The sequence below is a fragment of the Entelurus aequoreus genome, linkage group LG04 (assembly GCF_033978785.1).
Source record: "Entelurus aequoreus isolate RoL-2023_Sb linkage group LG04, RoL_Eaeq_v1.1, whole genome shotgun sequence".
Taxonomy (NCBI): domain Eukaryota; kingdom Metazoa; phylum Chordata; class Actinopteri; order Syngnathiformes; family Syngnathidae; genus Entelurus; species Entelurus aequoreus.
In genome coordinates this window covers 85,588,270-85,608,291 of record NC_084734.1, presented here as the reverse complement: position 1 = coordinate 85,608,291, position 20,022 = coordinate 85,588,270, and the positions used below count along the sequence as shown (strand labels likewise).

The following is a 20,022-nucleotide window of genomic DNA, read 5'->3' as shown; positions in this document are numbered from 1 at the left end:
AAAAAAAAGGACCTTATCTTCACCATACCTGGTTGTCCAAATTAGGCATAATAATGTGTAATTCCACGACTGTATATATTGGTATCGGTTGATACTTTCTTTTTTATTCAAGAAATTGTTTTTAATTTATTCATCTTATTTTATTTTATTAATTTAAAAAAAAAAAGGACCTTATCTTCACCATACCTGGTTGTCCAAATTAGGCATAATAATGTGTAATTCCACGACTGTATATATCGGTATCGGTTGATACTTTCTTTTTTATTCAAGAAATTGTTTTTAATTTATTTATCTTATTTTATTTTATTAATTAAAAAAAAAAAAAGGACCTTATCTTCACCATACCTGGTTGTCCAAATTAGGCATAATAATGTGTTAATTCCACGACTGTATATATCGGTATCGGTTGATACTTTCTTTTTTATTCAAGAAATTGTTTTGAATTTATTTATCTTATTTTATTTTATTAATTTAAAAAAAAAAAGGACCTTATCTTCACCATACCTGGTTGTCCAAATTAGGCATAATAATGTGTAATTCCACGACTGTATATATCGGTATCGGTTGATACTTTCTTTTTTATTCAAGAAATTGTTTTTAATTTATTTATCTTATTTTATTTTATTAAATAAAAAAAAAGGACCTTATCTTCACCATACCTGGTTGTCCAAATTAGGCATAATAATGTGTAATTCCACGACTGTATATATCGGTATCGGTTGATACTTTCTTTTTTATTCAAGAAATTGTTTTTAATTTATTTATCTTATTTTATTTTATTAATTTAAAAAAAAAAAGGACCTTATCTTCACCATACCTGGTTGTCCAAATTAGGCATAATAATGTGTTAATTCCACGACTGTATATATCGGTATCGGTTGATATCGGTATCGGTAATTAAGAGTTGGACAATATCGGAATATTGGATATCGGCAAAAAGCCATTATCGGACATCCCTGATTATTATTATTATATGAAACAACAGGCTTTTTTTTTTTTCAAACCCTAAAATCTGGTGTTTCACTTGCCAAAATCACCACTTTGTTTAATGGAGTTTGGCCCTTCGCAGTCAATGACAGTCCGCCTTCATCCCCTTCCAGTCCAGATCATCCAGATTGCCCGCTGACTGATATTTTTTGCTCTCCATTAAGTGTCAGTTCATGGCCTTGCTGTCAGCACGCACTTCTCGCACAAAGACACGATCGGTGGGGAGATGTTAATGAGCTAAGTGGCGAGACGCAGACGGCCTAAACGCTACCAGATGGCTTTCTGTGTTTCTCTGAACTGTCTCCCGCTTGTCCAGTAATATCTTTACTATTTCTCTATTACGCTCCAGCCATCTTCCCCCCCCACACATTTCCACTGGTTTACCACAGTACTGGCGATAAAGAGTGCTGCGGAGGTTTGGGGTTGAGCGAAGGTGGGTTGATGACTGTCGGGGCGTGGTGGGGTCAGACTCCGAGGAGAAGAAGCCCCCCCCCAAGCAGTGATGGATGTCAGATGTTTATGCATGTGTGTGTCCATTTTTTGTTTGTGCCAGACCCGAGTCGTGCGTCACTGCCTGTGTCTTCGGTTTCGACCACTCTAGTCTTGCCAGAAAATGATGGCCTGTTGCATTTAGGTGGAGCTGTAGTCATCTGCACCTTTGAGGGTTGTGTCAAGATGTTTGAGGTTCCTTTCATTCGAGGCACAAGGACACTGCTGAAAAAAATGACTAGAGTACGGGAAGCCCTGACATCTTGGTGGGGCTTAAAAAAAACAAAACCGTGATGTGTTATCACATTTCAAGGTCCTGATGCTTGTGGGAGTCTACTTAGAATGGAAATGCAATTATGGGCATAAGTAATGACAGTGCAGGGAGAAACAGGATAGTGTGTAAAGTGTCCTGGTTCTGTTGTGTGTGTGCTTCGATGTGGCATGTGCATTAATACATGTGTCAAGACTGTTTAAGTATGAGCGTGTGTGTGTGTGTGTGTGTGTGTGTGTGTGTGTGTGTGTGTGTGTGTGTGTGTGTGTGTGTAGGCAACCCTGCAAAGTGAGGTAAGGCAGAACCATCAGAGCATTTGTCCGCGTGTTTCTGGCTAACCCGACGCTGGCCTTAGAACCACAAGCTCAGGCCAGTGGTTCTGCGGTTTCCAATAAGGAGCGCCGGTTTAACCTAAATACGAGCCTCTTTATAGAGAACCAGAACTAAATTTGGCAATGTGAAATTATTGTGTTTGCTTAGAGGGGAACTCCACTTTTTTTTGGAATGATGCCTATGGTTCACGATCATTTTGAGAGACAAGAACCCACATCTTTTTTTTTTTTTAGGATATTAAAGATGATAAAAATTAGAGATGTCGGCTTTTTTGCCGATATCCGATATTCCGATATTGTCCAACTCTTAATTACCGATATCAACCGATACCGATATATACAGTCGTGGAATTAACACATTATTATGCCTAATTTTGTTGTGATGCCCCGCTGGATGCATTAAACAATGTAACAAGGTTTTCCAAAAATAAATCAACTCAAGTTATGGAAAAAAATGCCAACATGGCACCGCCATATTTATTATTGAAGTCACAAAGTGCATTATTTTTTTTAACATGCCTCAAAACAGCAGCTTGGATTGGATACTCACCGGGACTGTTAGCGGATGAATTTGAGAACACATAGAGTTGAGAGCATACTTGCCAACCTTGAGACCTCCGATTCCGGGAGGTGGGGTGGGGTGTGGTCGGGGGTGAGGCGGGGGCGTGGCGGGGGTGTGGTTGGGGGCGGGGGCGTGGTTAAGAGGGGAGGCGTATATTTACAGCTATAATTCACCAACTCAAGTATTTCATATATATTTCATATATATTTCATATATATATATATATATATATATATATATATATATATATATATATATATATATATATATATATATATATATATATATATATATATATATATATATATATATATATATATATGTATTTCATATATATATATATATATATATATATGTATGAAATACTTGACTTAAAGTGAATTCTAGCTATATATATATATATATATATATATATATATATATATATATATATATATATATATATATATATATATATATATATATATATATATATATATATATATATTTATTTTATTATACATATAAATAAAAGAAATACTTGAATTTCAGTGTTCCGGAGGCTATCCAGTAGATGGCAGTATTACAATAAGAGTGTTACAACATTGCTGTTTACGGCAGACGAACTGCTTTACGGTAGACGAAAACGTGACTGCTGTTGTTGTGTGTTGTTTCCGCGCTGGGAGGACGTTAATGAAACTGCCTAACAATAAACCCACATAAGAAAGCAAGAACTCGCCCTCGATCATTCTACAGTTATAACGTGATTGGGCAGGCACGCTGTTTGTATCGTGGGAAAGCGGACGTGAAAACAGACTATCGCCGCTGTCCCCACTCAGGTCCGCATGGAGCTGGAGGGGGCGTGGCCTCCAGCTCCGGCTGAATTCCGGGAGATTTTCAGGAGAAAATTTCTTCCGGGAGGTTTATCGGGTAGAGGCGCTGAATTCCGGGAGTCTCCCGGAAAATCCGGGAGGGTTGGCAAGTATGGTTGAGAGACAGTCAGAGGTGGGTAGCCAGAAATTGTACTCAAGTAAGAGTACTGTTACTTTAGAGATTTATTACTCAAGTAAAAGTAAGGAGTAGTCACCCAAATATTTACTTGAGTAAAAGTAAAAAGTATGTTGGGAAAAAACTACTCAAGTACTGAGTAACTGATGAGTAACCTGTTCGTTTAATGATGACGGCAACAAATAATGCACAAAAACATAAAAATAGCAATGAGCGAATTTAGAGCCAGGAATATCTCTTAAGCAACAAAACAATCAATATATATATGTTATATATATTAAATAATGATACATTAACATAAAAAAAATTAAGGCAAATTGAGCCACAATAACTTAACAGCGCCATAGGCTCAGTAGGCAGAGTTTACAAAGGAAAATAACAAGTTAGCCTTTACGCAAACCATAAACTGATAGGTGTGGGCTGCACGGTGCACCTGAGAACACACTGTGCACTTCTGATTGGTGTTTCTATGCATGCGTGAGTGTGTGTGCGACTGTGCGTGTGTGTGTGCGTGTGTGTGTGTGTGTCTATGATGCTGCAGTGTGATAATAAATGGCCCCACACGATGTACATTTGACAGTGATTCATAGCAGGGAAGCTAACATCAGCCTACGGTGACAGCCAAAATATCTACTAACGTTACTTACCGATATGCTTTCTCAAATTTGACGTTGAGTTCATGTAAGCTTAAGTTTGTTAATCATGTGACCGCCTGGCTCTGTTTAAATGGTAAAACGGAGTCAAACGTCACCAGTGACTGCATTTGATTGGTGAAACGGAGTCAAACGTCACCAGTGACTGCATTTGATTGGTGAAACGCAGGCATGCGATAGATCCTACTTTGAAGGTCTGTCTGACAAACCAAAACAAACAAAGCGTGCATTAACAGATCGATAAAAATCAGTAGCGAGTAGCGAGCTGAACGTAGATAAATGGAGCGTAGTAAAAGTAGCGTTTCTTCTCTATAAATATACTCAAGTAAAAGTAAAAGTATGTTGCATTAAAACTACTCTTAGAAGTACAATTTATCCCAAAAGTTACTCAAGTAGATGTAACGGAGTAAATGTAGCGCGTAACTACCCACCTCTGGAGACAGTTGCGATAGCCAATCAGATCACAAGTTGTTGACAGTAGCCTGATGTTAACGAGATTTGTCATTCCAAAGTGAGTATCCATTCACAAGTTTCAATTTAGCAGGAAGTGTTGCGCCGTAGCCATACCGGGCTAGCAGAGAAGGAGAACAAAATGTTGATTAGGTGGCAGATATATATTTTTGTAAAGTCATTTTCAAGAAGGATATTTAAAGAGAAACTACATCTTGTGAGACCATGTCAGCCAACCCCGGAAGCTAGCTCAGCTGTTCTGGCGATGAAATGGGGAAATGCTCGCCATTTCCACTCGAATCATTCGACTACGAGTGGTACCACTGGCTTATACGGCGTTGAATGGGTGCTACAAATTGTGAGTTCAAATATTACATTTTTTCACTTTTAATATGTTTTTTGCAATTTAAATTTTGACAGTACCAAATAAGATATGTTTTAATTGCTGATGCGGGTTCATTGATTTTTAAATGCGTCAGAAAATAACCCTGTGACCGACTCTGGCTGTCGTCCGGGTTCGTAGGACCACCAAGGAATGACATTGTCGTGAGCAGGTTTGACTTCTTTATTATTTCAATAAGAAAGTCTCTTGCCGGATTGCTTTTCAGCCCTACCGTTCCCCGCTCGCTCTTCCGCCCCGCTTTTCAGCCGCGTGCGTCGTCGTCTTCCTCGCGCTCTCTTTCGCTCTCGCTCTGCATCCGTCTCTCTCTGACTCCTGTTTCTCTCTCCGTCTCTCTTTGCATGGGTTGCTGGCTCTCCACCTACTTCTTCCCCGTCGTTCTCTGCTGCTCCCCTTTTATTTAGTGAGAGGAGATTATTCAATTGTGCCCAGCCAGGCGATCCACACACCTGACGTTCATCACGGCACCGATCCTGGCGCCCCCCGCCTCGCTGCTCGCTTGCCGTCCCCATCTCCTCGCCGCCATCTTGGAGCCCTGCCTCTCTGTTGGACTGCCGGCCACGCCTCCCAACAAACCTGTTTTGTACACTGTTGATGTTCAATGATCAGTAGGGCGTAAATGTGTTCCTCTATAGTATTTCTCCAGCAATGGTCATGTGGTGACATAAATGATGGTATTTTAAGAGGTAATCATTGAAGTTGGACATCACTGAAGGCCTAGGTGGGAAAGGCATGGCCCGCCACTAGTAGTAATATTTACCGTACTTTGGTCATTTTAAGCATTGCCTGAACTAATTCCTCGGCGCGTTTATTTCCGTTTTCATAGCAGTGCACTACCGACTTCCGGAAACAAATATGTGTTCCTACTTCCGGATAAAAGCGCAAGTGTGTTCTAATCATGGCAGACATGACGACTATTTTTGGACAAATGAGGATTCACAACCTTATCTTTTTGAACCTGAATATACGGAGGATGAACTACTGGTTATAGAAGCGAGTACGAACCGGGGGTGAAACGTTGGAGCAGACGGAAGCTGAGAGAGTGAGGTCGACGTGACTTTGGCGCTGTATATGTGGAACTCGGAGCCAAGTTATCCGAACAGAAATGGATTGCTTACCCAAAATCAACTGGAAATGTCCACGGCCAGCTGGACCAAACGACCAACTGTCCATTGAGGGAGTCACTATAATATTGATCATGATACATGCAGCACATCATGATTGTTAGTACAACTACATACACGGTCTGGCTAGATGTGTACAAACAAAACATGAAATGTGGGCTAATACTTTACAGATACTGTAATGTGATTGTTCATGTTTTTCAGTCAGTACTAATTGGTTTCCTATCGTATTGTGCTGTGCATTACAAACTCAAACACGATTCGGGTGCTGAGGTAGAAGCAAGCTTATCTCTCGCTGTAGCTAGCTCACGGCTAATGCCGTATTACGCCAATTTGTTAGTATGCTAGAAGATAGATAGATAGATAGATAGATAGATAGATAGATAGATAGATAGATAGATAGATAGATAGATAGATAGATAGATGGATAGATAGATAGATAGGTCTTTACTGTCATTGCACAAGTACAACAAAACGTTGTTTTCAGCACAAACCCGTTCAAGATTAGACAAACGAACAGTGTACAGGGTTACAGAACAGGAACTCTGATGGGTCGCCACAAGGCGCCCCGTAAAAGATGGGAAAAAGGTAAAACGCTGGGGAAAAAAATCTAGACTGAGCACCTAAGGGGGCCTAGTCTGAAGTGGGAAAAAACCTCCATGTAATGCACACATAAACACGTTACATTTAATCACGACAAACTCGCAACAGAGGGGCGGGGAGTTGGGGCCCTGGAAGGCGACCGCTGCTATGAAGCGCTGCCATTTGACCATCACCCGGAGGGGAAACAAGCGGTGGTGAAGGCGTGCGGTGGGGGAGGGGGTGTGTGTGCCCGATTGTCTTGGGTGTGATGATGTAATGTTTTTTTAGACTGAGGCCGATCTGCAAAAGTTCTACTCCACGTGTCGTTGAGGAGGTAGGGAGGTCAAAAGAGTCCATCATTGAGGTGTCGTCTGAGGTGTTTTTCAGAAAAGCCTGGTCCTGTTTCTATAGCGTCAAGGCCATTTGAGGGAGTCAAATCGCAGATTAGGATGTTTGTTTTCTGCGAGCAGACAAAACAATGACTTGTTTGTTCTATTCGTCCATGCTGTTCACTCTTACAACAACAATGTTGCTACAGCTTGGTTATTATACAGGTTACAAAACGTAAATTAAGTATTTTTGGCCGCTTTTGAATGCACTTTTAAAGTGATTTAGAGGCAGAATGGATTGCTCCCATCAGCTGCATTCCTAGCCACCTAGAACGAGACAATTTTTACATGTTAGAATGCAAAAAAAAACCTTTTGCCTTTTTGTCTCTCATAAGTATAGTAAAAGATAGGCACAATTCCCCCCAAAAAAAGAGGCATTGAGGTTTTATTGCTTAAAAAAAAGAGGGTTTTGGAATAGTAGCAGTAAAGCCGTTTGGTTTAATCTGAACAGGATGGAGAAAATATGCAATTATACAGGAGCAGTGCATTTCTGAGAATGATCTGTTTAAATGCAGGAAGTTGGAGGCAGCCATTGAAATACATACAAACTCCAGCAGGATGGAAATGATCTCAGCGTCTGGCAGAGGCTCTGTGGTCCTTCACTGACACTGGGAAGCGTTCCAACGAGTGAGAATCTCACTGCTGTCTTGTATGTCTTTCTCCCTTTAGCGGTGAGCCATAATCGCCATTTTCGGCTGTGGGAGGAGGGTTCTACGGCCAGTGAAGGGGTGCAGAACTTTGCTGAACTCGGAGTGACGGTGGAGCTGATGAAGGCGGCCAAGGATGCTAGGAGGAGACGCTCAGTCGGCGCCATGTACCGGACGGCCGGCATCCCTAACGGAATTGGGCACAGCTCCACGGAGCTGCTTGTGCAGCCCAGGAGCTCACTGGTACTTCAACTCATTCCCGAAAGCACACACACACACACACACACACACACACACATGCACTGGGTTAGAAGCTTCCGCCAAATTGTGTCGTTCAATTTAAAACGGTATGGCTTGGAACAGTAAACTTTTGTTTCTACCGCAGGGTGTGTCGATAGCGTGACATCATTATAGTGACACAATTAGGCATGGCTATTTATAGCGACAGCTTCACCAAGGTTTGAGCTATAACCTGAGTTCTTGGGGGTCTCCATGTCAGGTTCAAACACTGAGGACATCTATTAAACAAGACAAGAGGCAAAGAATCAAACAGAGACAGAATTAAATTTGGACTCAATATTGACGAGCATTGGCGTTGTTAGGCCTATTTTAGGGGGGCTCAAGCCCCCCTAGAATATTCTTCAGCCCCCCTAAATAATTTGGTGTTATATTTATTTATTTATTTATTTTTTTTACAAATACATGCAAACATATTCATTATAAAGTGGCCCGAATATGAGTTTAAATAAATAATCATATAACCTGTCATTATTCACTCAGTTTCCCCTCACTTCATAGCGTAAGGTAGCGAGCCCCTTTAGTGTGTCGGTATCCAATCCATTCCACTTGTTCATATAGAAAATGCCCACATCACTCAAAATCCAGTCCGCATTTTCTCTGGGACCTTGCTTGCGGTCCTTGGACTTGTTCATATAGAAAATGCCCACATCACTCTTGTAGAATCTATATAAAGTAATATACATTAGCCTATTGTTAAAATAATGAAAAAAATATCAATAAATATATTTTTTTTATTGTATTGTTACATTAATAGCTGTTGTATTATTGTAGGATGGCTTGTTAAACATTTCATAGGATTTTCAGAGGGAGGAAAAACCAAGACATTTAATATAAAATGTAAAATGAATAAATACATAAAAAGTAAAAGGAAAAAAATGGTTACAAGCCATCGTCCCCGGGGAGCATTTAATTTCGTCCCGTGCATTTTTTTAAATAATAATAATAACAATGAATAGTTTCTAAGTCTTTGTTAGCCGTTTGTGAAGTTTTGTGCTCGTGCGCTACGTTCGCTCGCGTCCTGTGCATCTCCTGGGGGCTAAGCCCCCCTGTCCTTAAAAGCTAGTGACGCCCCTGTTGACGAGAGACGTGGCGACTGTGCTCTCGGTACAGTCTTCAACCGCGCTCTCCCACAAGATTGAACTCCTCCTTCTTTATTTGACTTTCTCCCCCCCTACCTGACCACCGCTGCTTCCAGAGGGAAGTGGGTCGTAAACAGCGTTGCCTTCGGTTACCAAATAGTTCAAAGAGAGTTCCATAAAATAGTTCAAAAAGAGTTCGTAAAATACTTCAAAAAGGGCTCCTCTGGAAGTTTGGGACGATCCTGCCATCTGTCCGCTTTGAAGTCACAGTGGAGTTTTACGAGCCTTCTTCCTCAAAGACAGCCCTTTTGTCTTCTTTGTCAGGAACACAATGTAATACAAAGTTTTTGTGATCATTTAGAAACAATTATTCTAACACTCCATGCTAGGGATGGCCTAAAATCTATATTGGAAAATATATTGCAGCCCCTTGCGATAACGATAAATTATTTGGCATATAAATGATAATAGAACCATTTTAAAATTGTCTATGTGGTGACAACATATTGCATCCTTTTTCAGTTTTATTCATTTCTCAAAACTATTATTAATCTACTTGCTAATTTACTGTTCATAGCTGGTTACTTTCTGTTGTAACACGGTTCTATCTACACCAGGGGTGTCAAAGTCAAGGCCCACGGGCCAGATCTGCCCCGCGAATCAATTATCTACGGCCCCCGGGATTATGTTTGATTAGTATTAGAACTGGCCCGCAGGCCACAGCCGCTTGCTGCTGTTTTGCACGCATCAATACTCCATCAGTGTTGGTGCTAGGAATTTTCAAAATGGGGTCCCAGGGACCCCATCAAGTCATAAAAATGGGGCCCCACAGTACATTTTTGGGGTGCCACTTTTTTGTAACTGTTTTGAAAACAAATGATAAATGTATGCATTATCTTGTCATATCGCACATTCTATATTGTGTTTTGGAAAAAAGCTGTCATAAACGTTACCTAATAATTAAAAAAAATAATACAAAAAGAAAACCTATTGTTATACACTACTGTTCAAAAGTTTGGGGTCACCCAAACAATTTTGTGGATTAGCCTTCATTTCTAAGAACAAGAATAGACTGTCGAGTTTCAGATGAAAGTTCTCTTTTTCTGGCCATTTTGAGCGTTTAGTTGACCCCACAAATGTGATGCTCCAGAAACTCAATCTGCTCAAAGGAAGGTCAGTTTTGTAGCTTCTGTACCGAGCTAAACTGTTTTCAGATGTGTGAACATGATTGCACAAGGGTTTTCTAATCATCAATTAGCCTTCTGAGCCAATGAGCAAACACATTGTACCATTAGAACACTGGAGTGATAGTTGCTGGAAATGGGCCTCTATACACCTATGTAGATATTGCACCAAAAAGCAGACATTTGCAGCTAGAATAGTCATTTACCACATTAGCAATGTATAGAGTGTATTTCTTTCAAGTTAAGACTAGTTTAAAGTTATCTTCATTGAAAAGTACAGTGCTTTTCCTTCAAAAATAAGGACATTTCAATGTGACCCCAAACTTTTGAACGGTAGTGTACATATGTAAATATATTCAGTTATAAACATTCATTCACTTCCTTATTTCCTTCATGGATCTAAATTTTACCGCTGCCGGTATTTTTTTTCTATATTTTTATTGTATTATTTTCAGAATATGTTTGTTCAATTTTTGGCCAAAGTAAGACAAAGAAAACAATCTGAAGTTGTCTTTATTTTTTAGTTTTAATGCCATGATTTTAATAGTCCGGCTCCGCGTGTGCACAGATTTTCCTCCATCCGGCCCCTGAGCTAAAATGAGTTTGACACCCCTGGTCTACACATTTGTTAAAATGTAATAAGCACTGTTGTAAATACTTCTTCAACTAGCGCTTCTCAAGTGGAACACTTTCTGTATTGTATTTGAAATACCAGACTGCTACCAATCTGTTTGCATGTGCAGTCCACAGAGGTTTTGCAACACCTCATGTAAGAAAAGAAGTGAGCCACCGTTACGCCACTTTGCTTACACAAGTCTTAACGCTGCTGTAATGGCGCTTGAGTGCCAATGTAACAGATCGCGTTTCAGCATCCCTACCCTGTGTACGGAAAGAGGTGCCACTGTTGGCCTATCGGTGACCACTTTAACTACAAAACCCGAAACCAGTGAAGTTGGCACGTTGTGTACTTCGTAAATAAAAACAGAATACAATGATTTGCAAATCCTTTTCAACGTATGTTCAATTGAAGAGACTGCAAAGAAAATATATTTAATCTTCGGACTGAGAAACTTAATTTTTTTTTTGGCAAATAATCATTAACTTAGAATTTAATGGCAGCAACTCATTGCAAAATAGGTTGGCGCATGGACATGTTCACTACTGTGTTACATGGCCTTTCCTTTTAACACTCAGTTAACGTTTGGGAACTGAGGAGACCAATTTTTGGGTTAGGTGGAATTCTTTCCCATTCTTGCTTGATGTACAGCTTAAGTTGTTCAACAGTCTCTGTTGTCGTACTTTACGCTTCATAATGCACCACACGTTTCTGGGTGTTGTTGATAAATGGCTTTCGCTTTGCATAGTACAGTTTTAACTTGCACTTACAGATGTGGCGACAAACTGTAGTTACTGACAGTAGTTTTCTGAATTGTTCCTGAGCCCATGTGGTGATATCCTTTACACACTGATGTTGCTTTTTGATGCAGCACCGCCTGCGGGATCAAAGGTATCGGGCATTCAAAGTTACGCGCAGTGATTTCTCCAGATTCTCTGAACCTTTTGATGATATCACGGAGCGTAGATGGTGAAATCCCTAAATTCCTTGCAATAACTTGTTGAGAAATGTTTTTCTTAAACTGTTCCACAATTTGCTCACGCATTTGTTGACAAAGTGGTGACCCTCGCCCCATCCTTGTTTGTGAATGACTGAGGTATTTCATGGAAGCTGCTATTATACCCAATCATGGCACCCACCTGTTGTCAATTAGCCTGTTCACCTGTGGGTTTTTCTAAATAAGTGTTTGATGAACATTATTCAACTTTCTCAGTCTTTTTTGCCACTTGTGCCAGCTTTTTTGAAACACGTTGCAGGCATCAAATTCCAAATGAGCTAATATTTACAAAAAATAAAGTTTTCCAGTTGGAACGTTAAGTATCTTGTCTTAGCAGTCTATTCAATAGAATATAGGCTGAAAAGGATTTGCAAATCATTGTATTCTGTTTTTATATACCATTTACACGACGTGACAACTTCACTGGTTTTGGGGTTTGTATATAGCGGTACACTGGTTATCAGTCATTCCCAAATAAAACGTATCGTACAAAAAACATTTACATTTTTCCCATACGAAACAGTATACATCCAATTCATTAGATATAGACACAAAAAAATATGAACGCAAAACACATTTATTATAATTAAAGGCCTGCTGAAATGACATTTTTTTATTTAAACGGGGATCGCAGATCCATTCTATGTGTCATACTTGATCATTTCGCGATATTGCCATATTTTTGCTGAAAGGATTTAGTAGAGAACATCGACGATAAAGTTCGCAACTTTTGGTCTCTGATTAAAAAAAGCTTTGCCCCTACCGGAAGTAGCGTGACGTAGTCAGTTGTTCGCTTCCTCATATTTTCCTATTGTTTTCAACGCATCTAGAGCAATTCGGACCGAGAAAGCGACGATTACCCCATTAATTTGAGCGAGGATGAAAGATTTGTGGATGAGGAACGTTAGAGTGACGAACTAGAATGCAGTGAAAGACATATCATTTTTCGCTCTGACCGTAACTTAGGTACAAGCTGGCTCATTGGATTCCACACTCTCTCCTTTTTCTATTGTGGATCACGGATTTGTATTTTAAACCACCTCGGATACTATATCCTCTTGAAAATGAGAGTTGAGAACGCGAAATGAACATTCACAGTGACTTTTATCTCCACGACAATACATCGACGAAACACTTTAGCTACGGAGCTAACGTGATAGCATCGTGCTTAACTGCAGATAGAAACAAAATAAATAAATCCCTGACTGGAAGGATAGACAGAAGATCAACAATACTACCGAACTCTGGACATGTAACTACACGGTTAATAATTTCCAGCCTGGCGAAGCTTAAAAATGCTGTTGCTAACGACGCCATTGAAGCTAACTTAGCTACGGAGCTAACGTGATAGCATCGTGCTTAACTGATATAGAAACAAAATAAATAAATCCCTGACTGGAAGGATAGACAGAAGATCAACAATACTATTAAACCATGGACATATAAATACACGGTTAATGCTTTCCAGCCTGGCGAAGGTTAACAATGCTGTTGCTAACGACGCCATTGAAGCTAACTTAGCAACCGGACCTCACAGAGCTATGCTAAAAACATTAGCTATCCACCTACGCCAGCCATCCCTTTATCTGCTCATCAACACCCGTGCTCACCTGCGTTCCAGCGATCGACGGTGCGACGAAGGACTTCACTCGATCACAGATGCGGTCGGCGAGACGGAGGAAGTTAAGGTGAGTTCGGCGGCTAGCGCGTCTGCTATCCATCTCTGTCCTCCTGGCTGTGTTGTTGTAGTCCGCCGCTAATACACCGATCCCACCTACAACTTTCTTCTTTGCAGTCTCCATTGTTCATTAAACAAATTGCAAAAGATTCACCAACACAGATGTCCAGAATACTGTGGAATTTTGAGATGAAAACAGAGCTTTTTGTGTAGGATTCAATGGGTCCGTATACTTCCGTACCAACCCTTGACGTCACGTGCATACGTCAGCATAAAAAAACGTTTTCAACCGGAAGTGTGGCGGGAAATTTAAAATGGCACTTTATAAGTTAACCCGGCCGTATTGGCATGTGTTGCAATGTTAAGATTTCATCATTGATATATAAACTATCAGACTGCGTGGTCGCTAGTAGTGGCTTTCAGTAGGCCTTTAAGCTGCATTTTTAAATTAAAGAAACTTCTGTTCTAAATGTGTCCACTGGATGTCGCAATAGCAATTCTGTCAGGCAAGCAGATAGTTTATACCAGGGCGGGCAAGTATGCCCAGCAAGAGGTACACTGACCCAACATAAGACAAACAGGAGTAAAATAAACAATTGGTAACCCCACTTAAAATGCTGCACGAGACCCTGCACATTGATATAGTGCTGTGGAAATGATTGTCTTTTCTGCAAATTTAAAGAAATTGAACAGTGTGTGATTTACTGCAATACTGTTAGTCTTCTAAGTTTTTATTTCTGGTTAGTTGAAATTGTTTACACATTGCACAGCTTTTATTTTGCTATCGATACACAGTGATGCCTAGAAGGCAGGGAGTAACTCAACACTCTTGAATAGTTCCTACCTCAGTTTGTATGGTTTGTTGAGTTAGCACAGGATTAATATGTGGAAATGACAAATGAGGTCGTTGATACATAGAAGGGTTTTCATTTATTCTTTATTTTGTTTTTGATCAATCCTAGATGGGCTGTGACTTAAAGTTAAATTGCTTTGTCGATAGACTAAAATTAAGTCTAAGTTCATTGTGTTCTCCGTGGTGTTTTTGGAACAGCACCAATTTTTTCCTCAGAATTTTCAACTAACTAAGTGTTTTGTCAAGAGGATTATTTGTGATATGTACATTTTTAGAATGTGCTCGTTCTATTTTGGGCCAAAGTAAAACCTTGAAAACAATCTAAAGTTGTCAAAGTTGTATTTTGAAGTTACCATGCCATGATTTTACCAGTCAGGCCCACGGGGGAATAGATTTTCCTCTATGCGGCCACTGAGCTAAAATGAGTTTGACACCCCTGCATTAGATTTTATGAAGCACGTTTCCAGACTCTCAAAGTGTTATACAGTGAGAACTGAGAACCCATTATTAATTCACATTCTCTCGTTGGTGGTGGTAAGCTACATTTGTAGCCACAGCTGCTCTGGGATAGACTGATGGAAACGTGGCTGCCACACTGTTGTGACACCGCAGCCTTACGTGCTTATGTGCAGTCTTGCGTGTTTGAGGAACTCCCTTCTCTGTTACATGAGTAGGGAATATAAGGTGGTACTGATCTTCGAGGCAATCTTTAGCACGTTTAAAAAACACATTTAAAGGCCTACTGAAATGATTTTTTTTTTATTTAAACGGGGATAGCAGATCCATTCTATGTGTCATACTTGATCATTTCGCGATATTGCCATGTTTTTGCTGAAAGGATTTAGTAGGCGATAAAGATCGCAACTTTTGGTATCTGATAAAAAAAAGCCTTGCCCCTACCGGAAGTAGCGTGACGTAGTCAGTTGTTCGCCTCCTCATATTTTCCTATTGTTTTCAATGCAGCTAGAGCGATTCGGACCGAGAAAGCGACGATTACCCCATTAATTTCAGCGAGGATGAAAGATTTGTGGATGAGGAACGTTAGAGTTAAGGACTAGAATGCAGTGCAAGACATATCTTTTTTCGCTCTGACCGTAACTTAGGTACAAGCTGGCTCATTGGATTCCACACTCTCTCCTTTTTCTATTGTGGATCACGGATTTGTATTTTAAACCACCTCGGATACTATATCCTCTTGAAAATGAGAGTCGAGAACGCGAAATGGACATTCACCGTGACTTTTATCTCCACGACAATACATCGACGAAACACTTTAGCTACGGAGCTAACGTGATAGCATCGTGCTTGACTGCATATAGAAACAAAATAAATACATCCCTGACTGGAAGGATAGACAGAAGATCAACAATACTCTTAAACCAGGGACATGTAAATACACGGTTAATGCTTTCCAGCTTGGCGAAGCTTAAAAATGCTGTTGCTAACGACGCCATTGAAGCTAACTTCGTATAACGGGACCTCACAGAGCTATGATAAAAACATTACGCCAGCCAGCCCTCATCTGCTCATCAACACCCGTGCTCACCTGCGTTCCAGCGATCGACGGAAGGACGAAGGACTTCACCACGATCATCCGTGCGGTCGGTGGCTAGCGTCGGCTAGCGCGTCTGCTTTCCGAGTCAAAGTCTTCCTGGTTGTGTTGCTATAGTCTGCCTCTAATACACCGATCCCACCTACAACTTTGTTCTTTGCAGTCTTCATTGTTCATTAAACAAATTGCAAAAGATTCACCAACACAGATGTCCAGAATACTGTGGAATTTTGCGATGAAAACAGAGATTTTTTGTATTGGATTCAATGGGGTACCGATACTCCTGTTTCACTGGTTACGTCACGCGCATACGTCATCATCCAAAGACGTTTTCAACCGGAAGTTTAGCGGGAAATTTAAAATTGCACTTTACAAGTTAACCCGGCCGTATTGGCATGTGTTGCAATGTTAAGATTTCATCATTGATATATAAACTATTAGACTGCGTGGTCGGTAGTAGTGGCTTTCAGTAGGCCTTTAAAGTGGCAGCTCTCTTTTCTGGTGTCGGTACAAGACCAGGCTCTCTACAAAACTACATAGGAGTAAGCGCCACATTACCTTTGTTGCCTAAACCTACTGTAGTAGTGTGGTGCATTCAGTGACACTCTGGAAACACAGACTCTTAGGCTCTGGTTGACTTAGATTGGACTATTACTGTATGCTACAACCTTATTTGGTTCTATGGTGGTTTGTTTTGCAGCCATATTCAATAAAAAAAAACGACTATTTGGATGGTAAGATGGCTCGACAAAAGTGTTCCTATCATCATCACTACTTTAATGGATGATCCTGTATATTTGTGTTTAAGTGTTACTGCTATCCTTGCTGTTGAGAGTTGTATGCAGTCCACGTGTGTGTGTGTGAAATAACATAATATGTTGCCATTTGTCATACAACAAACCCAGTTCAGGACATTTTTATTGTGGTAATGTTGCATTCAAGACTGCTGGGTAGTTGGAATGCATCATTTATTGCTCAGAAAGGTTCATTATGTCTTCTTCAACTAATCAACCAATCAAAGTTTATTTATATAGTCCTAAATCACGAGGGGAAAACAAGCGGTGGTGAAGGCGTGGGGTGGGGGGGGGGGGGGTGTGTGTGGCCAATTGTCTTGGGTGTGATGATGTCATGTTTTTTTAGACTGAGGCCGATCTGCAAAAGTTCGACTCCAAGTGTCTTTGAGGAGGGAGGGAGGTCAAAAGCGTCCATCATTGAGGTGTCCTCGGGGGTGTTTTTCAGAACAGCCTGGTCCTGTTTCCACGGCGTCAAGGCCATTCGAGGGAGTCAAATCGTAGATTAGGATGTTTGTTTTCCGCGAGCAGACAAAACAATGACTTGTCTGTTCTATTCGTCCATGCTGGGTGCTCTCAAATTCAATTCATTTTTCCTTTTCAGCAAGCTTCTCCATGATGTGATCCATCTTGCGATTCAGTTCAGAAATCGCCGCAGTCTGTGTTCCCACAGCCCGGCCCAAACCATCCATTGCGACGAACAGCCTTTGGGCTCCTTGAGTGGCTGCCATCGTCTTACGAATTTCACGATACACCAGAGCAATGCCCAGCCCAATCAGCAGGTGCCCCGCGATCACGGTTCCAAATAGGTAGATGTCTTCCACGTCCTCGATGGAAAGGACTGAGAGGCACATGATTCTCCATTTATCCCAGGAATCTCTCACGTACCCCGCAGCAATGGTTCCACCAGGGCACCCATTTTCCTCGTCGAAAAGATTTTGTCAATTGCGTCGGGAGTCCAGCTGATCATATCCATGTTTGATGTTTAGATTTGAGGACAGCGCAAAGAAAGAGGCTTCAAAAAAGTTCAGACAAGACAAAAACAAAGAGAGCAAGCTGGGAGAAGAGGGAATGGAAAAAAATGTGACCGCCCTCACCAGAGGCAAGACAGAAAGGGCCAAGACAGAAAAGAGACGGCAGATCAACTGGTCTAAAAGGGGGGACTATTTAAAGGCTAGATTATACAAATGAGTTTTAAGTTGGGACTTAAATGCTTCTACTGAGGTAGCATCTCTAACTGTTACCGGGAGGGCATTCCAGAGTACTGGAGCCCGAATGGAAAACGCTCTATAGCCCGCAGACTTTTTTTGGGCTCTGGGAATCACTAATAAGCCGGAGTTCTTTGAACGCAGATTTCTTGCCGGGACATATGGTACAATACAATCAGCAAGATAGGATGGCGCTCGACTGTTTAGTATTTTATACGTAAGCAGTAAAACCTTAAAGTCGCATCCTAAGTGCACAAGAAGCCAGTGCAGGTGAGCCAGTAAAGGTATGTTATGATAAAACTTTCTTAATCTAGCCAATAGTATGGAAGCCTCATTTTGTACCAACTGTAATCTTTTATTCATTTACTTTTCAAACTTTCTGGTAATCAGACAATATTTTCGGTACGTTAGATGGAATTTTTACCCGACATGTTCCGATCGTCATCTGCAGTCTTCTTCAGAAGGGTCACCTGACCACTGCGACGTGTTGCCTACCTTTTTTATAGGCGTGGCCAACCAGGCACTGCAGATGACAGTCCAAACATGTCAGGTAAAAATTCCTTCTAATATACTGAAACTAGTGTCTGATTACAAGGAACTTTGAAAAGTATATCCCACTTATTGTTTATGTTCTTTGTTTTTTGTTGTTGTTTTTTTTGTTTTTTTTGGTTTGCTCCATGCTTTTTTAACCTGTAAAGCACTTTGGTTCAATCTAAAAAGTTGTTGAAAATGTGCTATATAAATAAAGTTGACTTGACTTGACTTGACTTATTGTTTAAAAAAACGTTGCAGTCAAACGTCCACCAAAATCACCTCAATGAGCTACTATGATATTTTGGTTTTTGTACACCCCTTTGTTTTGCGTATCATTCTGCGGAATAGAGTGCCCTCCCCCCCCAAACAAATCCCACACAATAGTGATTCATTGTCTGTTTTTTTTTTTTTTTTTTTTTTTTGTCCTGTCCAGCTTCTCAGGCAAATCATATAGTAGATGTAGATGCCCATATCGGCTGTTCAGATTTACTTTACAAAAGAGAAGTGTAGGATACTTCTCTTGTTGCCTTATTTGTATTTGACTTTATTAAATGTATTTATATTATCATTTGGTGCAGCCGGGCCGGAGCAGGAGGGGATAGAAAGAGAAAAAAAGGAAGACAGAGGGGGGAATTGTGGGGACAAGAGGGGGATTAGACAGAGAGACAAAAACAACAACAGCAAACACAACAACAACAACAACAACAACAATAGAGCAACACCAGCAAATACGACATGTACAAATATGATGGTAAAAGTAATAGCAAATAAGCAGTTAGCGAAAAAAAAAATAATAATACAGAAATGACAATGAGCATTATTACACTAAAAATGGAAAATAGAAATAGCGCTATTGATAATGAACAATACCAATACTTTACCTTTATTATCAACAATACAGTTGTTCAAATGCAACAATACATATACGTAATGATAACTTGAGATATGAAAGAATGCAGAAAAATGGAGGGGAAGAAAGAGAAGCCACCTACATTAACAGTCTGTTTTTGTTTTAATAAATAACCCACCATAGTGCCAAAAAAAAGTTGTGAGTGCCAGAATATTATAATAATTATTGTCTATAAAATGTGTTTTGTGTTAATTTTTGTCGGTGTCTGGAATGGATTATTTGGACTTCGGTTTTTCGAACGATTCGCCGGATGTTTTCGAACAAAAAAACGCTGTATTTACTCAGTGAATTGAAAATGTGTCAGTCAGGCTTGATCATTCAGATTTGTGTATCTGAGCAATTATTTGAGGTGGGCCTCAAGTTTATGAATAGGAACTCTTTTCTCCGAGGTCAGAAATTTCCAACTTCCCATTTTTTTTTGGAATGCAGTATAATTAACATTTCACA

At 40.3% G+C, this 20,022-nt stretch overlaps 1 protein-coding gene across 3 annotated transcripts in view; it reads left to right on the top strand.

Annotated features, from left to right (window-relative positions):
• Positions 1-20,022, top strand: part of spon2a (spondin 2a, extracellular matrix protein) — a 107,429-nt gene that overhangs the window by 53,343 nt on the left and 34,064 nt on the right. For all 3 annotated transcript variants that reach the window (XM_062045909.1, XM_062045910.1, XM_062045908.1), the window contains exon 3: positions 7,896-8,116. In XM_062045909.1, the coding sequence (XP_061901893.1) occupies positions 7,896-8,116 (221 nt within the window). The remainder of the gene's footprint in view (positions 1-7,895; positions 8,117-20,022) is intronic.